This window comes from Mirounga leonina, unplaced genomic scaffold (genome assembly GCF_011800145.1).
Source record: "Mirounga leonina isolate KUSES-001 unplaced genomic scaffold, KU_Mleo_1.0 Mir_125, whole genome shotgun sequence".
In the NCBI taxonomy this organism is placed as follows: domain Eukaryota; kingdom Metazoa; phylum Chordata; class Mammalia; order Carnivora; family Phocidae; genus Mirounga; species Mirounga leonina.
Window position 1 is genome coordinate 24,643,512 of NW_023270305.1, and position 8,073 is coordinate 24,651,584.

Consider the following 8,073-nt stretch of genomic DNA (forward strand, 5'->3'; position numbering starts at 1 on the left):
ATGCGTGCGCGTGCGTGCACGCACACACACACGTGCATGAACATTTTATAAGGAAATATTTAAGAACTTCCTGACTGTCAAGAGAAATACAATGAATGTCACAAAGCCCCTAGATATTATGATAAGTGTGTTTGCAGAAGACCAAAGTATTTTGATTTCTAAATATTTAAAGATGGCCAACACGTCAGTTGGGATGTTTAAATGTTATGGGAATAAAGAAGGACTCCAGAGTTATATAGCAAATTATTTTCTCCAGCCTAGAAAGGAGAGTTGGAAGCTGAAGGATGACATAATCAAAGTAACATTTGAGAAAGAGGCATTTGGCAACAGTATCCAGGATAACTGCAGGCAGGGCTGCTCCTGGAACCATGGGGGCCAAGGCGGAAGCTGTAATAACAATCCCCCGTAAGGTGATGGAGGCATAGTCATGGCAAGTGATAGAAATGTGGAGGAAGGACTGGCTATGAAAGACATTTCAAAGAAAATATCCCTATGATTTTTGTGAAGATGATAGTTCTAAAATATTGAGTCGGAGTGACTTGAATGACTTGTCAACACCAAGGAAGGAGAAGTGGGGAGGGGCAGCTGGACACAGGGAAATAGGAGTTTGCCTTTGGACACGGGGGATTCAGTAATGCGGTGAGAGACACCCCGATGGCAAGTCCCTGGCTCTATCCCTGTCATTTTCGGACATTGTGGTTCTCTGAGGGACGCGCTGGGGATATCAGATCTGGAGATGGCCAAGAGGAAACTTAAGACAGGTGAAGAACCAGCTAAGTTGGAAAACGTCGAGGTCACAGCATAGCCACAGCAGAGACATGCCACACGGCTCTGGTGGGATCTCTGATCTCCTATCGTCCTGACTCTCTGCCGGGCTAAATGCCCTCATGTGCGGACTGTATTCTGGCTTCCACCTCTGCTTCTAGTCATCTGCAAGCATTTAGCTTGTCGTCAGGCATTAGAACACTGTCAGCTTTATGATTTAAAAATGCAGAAAAAAGTTCTTACTTTACGGTGGCCCCAACTATTAAAGTCTCCGAGCTTGTGAAGTAGATATATAAATCAAAGAAGTATATTCTGCCTGTATCTGCCTGTATCTGCCAGTATTCTGCCAGTATCTCTGATCTAATCCTCTTGGTAAAGTTTAACTCATCCTTTGGAACTAACTTGGAAGTCTCTCAATAGCCTGCCTGCCTCCCCGGGGCAGTTAGTTTTTTCATTGACCACGTTCCCACAGCACTTTATTCTCATTTCTGCTAGAGCCCATGGAGCAGTTGATGTGACCGTCTCTGGCCGCTAGACCCGGAACATCTTGAAGATGGGAACTATCCATTCATCTTCGCATCCCCACTCCCCTAACAGTCTGGGGGGTTAGTGGGTGACACCTCGTTGTCGGAACTATCCAAAAGAGAGATTTTAGGAACATGGGTGGTGCGACGTGCAGTTGCCGTAGCAAAGCCTGTGCGCACGTCATATGTCACATCCCTGCTGATGCTGTTAATGCTGCTCTGGCAGAAGCAGTACTCTCATTACATGCTGCTGGCCCATATTTGTAATGTGTGACATTTTTTATGAAATACTATCAAGGGTAATCCATCATACAGTAACCTTTGGATTATATGCTGAGACTGGTCTTAAACATAGACATAAGTGAACTTCAAAAATAATGCTGTTTTCTGAGAAGGGTATGATCAAAGAGTTGTGGCTAGGAAAATAAAGCAGAACATTATGCTCTTTAAAGTTAAACAAAAAGTGCCTGAAAAAGAGGTTTCCTTCCGTCTGTTTCAGTTGGGGGACAGGGTTCTTGTGTGAAGATAATCAGGTGGCTCTGAAATGTGGCAGGCTGTTTATGTCTGGTAGGGCATCAGTGTATGAAAATGGGGCGAGGGCTCGCCAAAGGTTCGATCACCCTTGGGACTTGCAAGGTTTGTGATCACCTTCTCTCAAGAGGTGGGTTGGTTGGTTTGTTTTTTAAATAAAAGGACACATGACAACTTGAGTGAATTTCAGATATCAACTGTAGGCTTACAGTTAAAGGTATTTCTCTCTGCATATCCATAAAGATCTAGGATTTTACACACATTATAGAGAATAAATAAAAGAAGGCTTCTAAGTCTCATCATTTTTGTGTAAATCCAGATAAGACTCCTTTGATGAGCTTAGCGTTTCCTGTTAAGGAAAAGCTTATAGGGGAGAGAAACACTAAAATTATAATTCTTTGTCTTCCTTAATTAGACTAGAGCTCCCCATAGATCTTGCTGAAGCTGTGAGAAAATCCCAGCAATAATTCACATTGTCAGGTCAGCAGATATGGGCACAGGGGTCCAATATGACGGTAGGATTTGCTTAGGTGACCTATCTGTGAACTAAACAGCTCAGAAGAAGTATACAGCCTTGTCTGGAAATATACGCTCTGAAGATGCTGAGCACAAACAGCAATGAAAATAAATCCCAGCAAGATTCTCATTCCACCTTTACAGATGTCATTCTAGGGGAAGTATATAAATCCTATTAATACCAATTGATGTGGGGCACTAATTAATAAGTCCCATTAAATCATGGAGTAATGACATTTAGCATCTAATGAACGCCTCATAATCTCTTGATCATTAATATTTTATAGCATAAGAACACAGAATTGGCATCCCTGGGCTTGTGCAGCATGGTTTTCTGTCTCTGACATGGCCCCAAGGGCATTAAGTGGTACAAGGGTATTACACCTCTCTTGTAAGACTACACAAAGCAGTGGAATCTTTCAGTAACCCTGGGTTCTAACATTTCCTCATTTTAATGAATGTGAATCTGTTATTCTCCTAATTAACAGCTATGGACTGCACAGCGCCCTGGAAGAATAGAAGGGAGCTGAGATGTGGACCTTGTTGTGTAGCTTTGCTGTCTTGTTGACCCTCCCATTCCATGCAAGAAACTTGCATGGGAGAAAATCATTACTTTGATTTATTACCGGGGGCTTTATTTATTCAAATGCAATAATCACCTCACGGAGCAGGTGCCATTTCAAGGGTTTATTGATCCTATGCTCTTCTAGAAATTCCAGGAGGCCGACACTCTGCCCTGAGATAGAGATGGTCAACAAAAAAACCCTCCGTCTCCGAGCAGGATGAAGGCAAGTGGGAGGAAATCCCCTGCCACCGTTCTAACGCTCCAATGACACTCGGTGCCTTTCCGCACCACCCCCGCCCCCCCAAGAGGGGCTGGAGGAGAGAGAACGCTTAGAGGTTGCAGTGGGCAAGGGAGAGGGAGAGAGCACCGACAGAGAGCTGCCAAGGGGTCTAAGAGGCTGCATCCTTCAGGCGTGGAGAGAAAGGGTCTTCAGCTCCAGATCACGATTCCAAAGAGTTAAATTTTACCACGCAGCCCGATCTGGATGGGAGTTGCTTCTGGGTACAAAACGGGACACTGATCAAAATCAACTTGGACAAGTGACAAGCCTGAGTCTGATGTCGGTGGATGTCTTCTAAGGTCGTTGGAGGGGAGAGCACGGGAGGCAGTGTGCTCAGGGGTAGGTGGAGAGAAGCTTCGAGTCCAGGGCAGGGCTATAAAGGGACACGGAGTTGGCAAACAGGGAGACAAAACGAGTGGGGAAGAGAGAGAGGAAGAGTTGAAGAAAAGTAGGGGGAAGTGGGGACAGGGTTAGGGGAGAGGGGAGGATAGGAGAGAAAAGTGAGGGCGGCTGGGAGGGCTTAAAAGGGAAGGGGGATTGCTGGAGAGAAGGGCGGACGGCAGGCTCGGGAGGTGGAGAGGAGGCGAGGGGACCCAGCGGGTGGGGGGTGCCGAGAGGCAGGCGAGGGGCTGCGGAGGAGGAGGGGGGCTAGAAAGTGCGAGCGGCGCGGGGTGGGGGTGGGGTGGGGGGCGGCGGGGAGCCGGGGCGCCGGGAGGGCGGTCGGAACCGAGCGGGCAAGCGGGGACCGGGAGCGAGCCGGGCCGGGAGCCGAGGGCGGGGAGGCCGCGGGAGGGAGGTGGGGGGCAGGTGCGGGAACGCGGGAGGGAGCGCGGAGGAGAGCGGAGGCCAAGCGCATTGTGTCTGGCAGCGGCGCGCGAGCCCACCGGCGGCTGCGGCGGGGCGGGAAGCCATGGAGCCGCGGGCGCTCGTCACGGCGCTCAGCCTCGGCCTCAGCCTCTGCTCCCTGGGGCTGCTCGTCACGGCCATCTTCACCGACCACTGGTACGAGACCGACCCCCGGCGCCACAAGGAGAGCTGCGAGCGCAGCCGCGCGGGCGCCGATCCCCCGGACCAGAAGAACCGCCTGATGCCGCTGTCGCACCTGCCGCTGCGGGACTCGCCCCCGCTGGGGCGCCGGCTGCTCCCGGGGGGCCCGGGGCGCGCCGACCCCGAGTCCTGGCGCTCGCTGTTGGGGCTCGGCGGGCTGGACGCCGAGTGCGGCCGGCCGCTCTTCGCCACCTACTCGGGCCTCTGGAGGAAGTGCTACTTCCTGGGCATCGACCGGGACATCGACACTCTCATCCTGAAAGGTGAGCGGCGGGTGCGCCCTGCGCCCTGGGCGCCCGCGCGGGGAGCGCAGCCCGCGGATCCCCAGGGGCGCGCCGGTCCCCGCGGCCACCTCCCCGCCGCGTCCCCGCGCTCCGCTCCCCGGCTCAGTCTTTCATCCTTCCCGGCCGCCTCCTTTCTTCATTTCTCTCCCTTTCTTGACCACCCCCTTCCTCCCTTCTCTCTCTTGCTCTTCTTTCTTTCCATGACTCTCTTCTTTCTTTCTCATCCTGCTCTCCCTCTCCTCCTTCCCTCAAGTCTGTGCTTTAGCCCCCCCCCCCCCCCCGCCCCATCTGCTTCTTTCCTTCCTTTGCCTCCTTTTCCCTTCTTCCTTTCCTCTCCCCTCGCCCTTCGCTGTCTTTGTACACCTGCCTGACTTGGAATGCAGGTGTAGATTTTTCTTGTCGCTGCTCCCCTACGGAGGGTAACAATAAAAAAGACCCGACCTTTCCCAACCGGGCACCTCTCAAGTTGTGCTTTCCTTTTAGAAATACCTTTGGAAGAAAAGTGGTGCAAGCCTCAGAAGAGGCGGAAAGGGGCTGTTTCTTGTATTGTTCTGATGTTGGCATTAGACGAAAGTGGTGTGGCCATCCCAGCCTGGCAGGCTAATGGGAAGCTAAGGAGGCCCCAGACCTTCTTCCCAACCCCAAAGTGCAGGGTTTCCTGTTGATTAGACCTCAGACTTCAGAGAGACCTCAATTCATTGGTGAGGCAGTTGAACACAGATAGGACATCTACTTTTTTCCAGCCTTCCTGGTCACTCCACACACCATCCTCAGCGTCTAGGCACACCAGGGTGAGTGAGGGGAGGAGAGAACCTGCCCAAGCCCTTTGAAGTGCTTCTCTCTGGATTTGCGGGAGACTCTCATGTGTGTGATACCTTGTAAGGCTGCTTTTGTTGTGGTTGTGGTTTTGGTCCCAAGTTGTAGAGCATCAGTTTGCTCTTCTGGAATCTATGCAACACCTGGCTCCCATGCATGGTTAATCAGAAGTTTGATTTTTTTTTTTTTTTTGGTAATCTCATTCATGTAAAAATATTCAAGTGACAACCCCATTGGTGAAGTTTCCTTCTAAGTTTCAGAGCTCCACTCTTAATATAAAAAACCCTTTCCCTTAGACTCATTATTGCAAAAAAAGAAAAAAAAAAAAAGAAACAAGAAAAAGTCTAAAATCACTGCATTTTAGTATTTAGTAGCCATTTAGGAAAGTTAATGAACAGACTTATGTGGAATTACAGTGTGGAATGGGATTACATAGAAAGGAGGGGGTTAATAACGTTTTGGCCTTCAGAGTCTTGTTAGTTGGCATATTCTTCATTTCTCATACATGTCAACTTCCTCCTTCCCATGGCTAGCTCAGTTGGGGACTGCCATCTGAAATCTGTCTGTGCGTGGAAGGACTCCAGCGCTTTTGGGGGGGATAAGACAGAGTAACCTTCCTTTGGGAGGTGTACCTTTTTCTTTCCTCTCCTAACTCACATCCAAATCTGATTTTACCTCATGAAGATGCTGCATAATTAATTCTGATAGTAGCATAGTACATGAACAAACTGTAAAAGCTGTATTTGGAGATTCAGTTATGGAATGCTCATTTAGGCAAGGCAATTTTGAAAGCTAAGCAGTGTAGTCTGTCTTTGGAAACGACAGAGCTGCATTGCCTTACACTTTCTATGCCTAGGGTAATTGATTGCATGCAAATTGCATATAGAGGAATGCCTGAAACAGCAGGGCAGAGTCTAACCCACCAATGGGAGAGGCACCCCCACAGGATACTGCACATTCCCCACCGCTGGAAGTGCCCTGGCTAGCTGAGGTGCCCAGCTCTGAGGTAGTCCAGGATCAAATAATCCTTAAGGTAAAGGGACTTTAGAGGTCATTGAATCCAATCTCCCACCTATTGTTCAAAATCCCTTCTTCTATAGTCTTTCTGACCAATGTTTGTCCAGCCTAGCACTTCCATAAGATTCCTATACTAGTTAAAATCATTATATTTTTCTCATCATGAATGCAGTGTTTTAGATTAAAACAATATCAGCTTTGTGATAGTGATGGTGTTTAGCTAATCCTTCGTGCAGAACAGCAAAGGGTTCTAGGCTGTAACCAGAAGACATGGGCTCTGTAGCCTCCAAGAAGTGTCCAGACCTCACTGGCCTTCAGTTTTCTTGTCTATGGTACTGGGAAAGCTGACTCTTCTTTAGGGAATTTTCTAGTTCTAAAATTTAACATTGTTGTAATAATAACAGTGTAAATTTAGCTTTCTGGGAAGTTAATGAGCTGACATTATTACATGAGGGGTTTGGAGAAAATGACAGATATCAGTACATGATAGGATCATAATTTGTTGTTTGGGAGTTGGCCAAAAAATGCTTCAAGTACTTTTAACATTGTAATTAACCTACCTTGGGCTAGTTACATAACTCTTCTAGATCTCCGTTTCATTACCTATGAAATGAATAGGCAAAATGAACAGCCTTACAATTCTATAATTCTACACATGATTTGATTTTGGCCTCTGTATTAGGTAGACAGTATTACCTTTGTTCCGGCATCTGACGTCAGTGGCTGTGGTATGAATTTCTTAAATGAGTCATATGTATCTAGCGGTTGACATCACATCTAATTTAAAAATTTAGATAACTAGGGTCTTATGGTCTATTTTTACTTTCTTCTCCGAATTACATTGTTTATGAGTTTTAACATTTAGAAATTTTAATCATCAGAAATGAAGAAAAATAACCTCAGATGGGAGAGTGGGGTGAGGTGGGCAAGGGCCCCAGAACCACCTGGGGGTATTTAGTGAGCTTTTAAGAAAAAAAAGGATGAGCTGTTCTTCATAGGACTCAGAAGGCAAAGCCTGGAGGTGAGGAAAAGTTGCAGAGAAGAAAGTGTGAGTTGATAATATGGAAAGCCTTCTCACAGTTGGAATGATTTGCATCTCATATTACTGGCGACTATTTCTGAGAGATGTAGTGGAGACAGAAACAGTCCATGTAAACAATGAGAGATTAGTTTAGAAATGAAATGTATAGACTATCTCTTCTTAATCTACTGAAGAGAAATCACATGAGCCAGAAAAGCATCCATCTCGATGGGACAAGTATTTGGGAAAAATCACCAAATTCTAATTGTCACCCTTCATTATGATTCTAGTTCACTTCTAGCCCAGAGTGACCCTAGAAGGTCTAGCCTGGACCTCCAAGCAGGACCTTCAGTAAGAATGGTGGTCAAGTTATTGATAAATGCATTCAGAACCAAGACTAGAATCCTGTGCTACTCTACCAGGCTGACAAAGGACCATTCACCAGCACAGTTCGAATACATTTGTTTTTCCAGCTGCAAGTCCTCTTCCTAGCACTGCATTGACCAGTCCACATTTCACTCTCTTGCCCTTTGCGATAACCTGCAAAGGCTTTAGACAGATTAGGTTCCCACGATATTCCCATAGTTTACTATCCAGTGCAGTAAATGCCCATTGAAAGCCTATTATGTGCCAGGTCATGAGAAAGATGTGGCACGTGGGGTTCTTTTGTGTTTGAGTTGGTCAGTTGATTCTAAATTATTCTTCCA

The 8,073-nt window shown here is 47.4% G+C and overlaps 1 protein-coding gene across 2 annotated transcripts in view; it reads left to right on the forward strand.

The window, feature by feature from the left end:
- Nucleotides 1-3,036: 3,036 nt before the first annotated feature.
- The window catches only part of TMEM178A (transmembrane protein 178A), a 49,045-nt gene continuing 44,008 nt past the window's right edge, over nt 3,037-8,073 (forward strand). Inside the window, exons 1-2 of one of the 2 annotated variants that reach the window (XM_035000975.1) lie at nt 3,037-3,629; nt 4,050-4,491. In XM_035000975.1, the coding sequence (XP_034856866.1) occupies nt 4,092-4,491 (400 nt within the window). In that variant the 5' untranslated portion in view covers nt 3,037-3,629; nt 4,050-4,091. The remainder of the gene's footprint in view (nt 3,630-4,049; nt 4,492-8,073) is intronic. The other variant, XM_035000973.1, reaches the window with a different exon arrangement.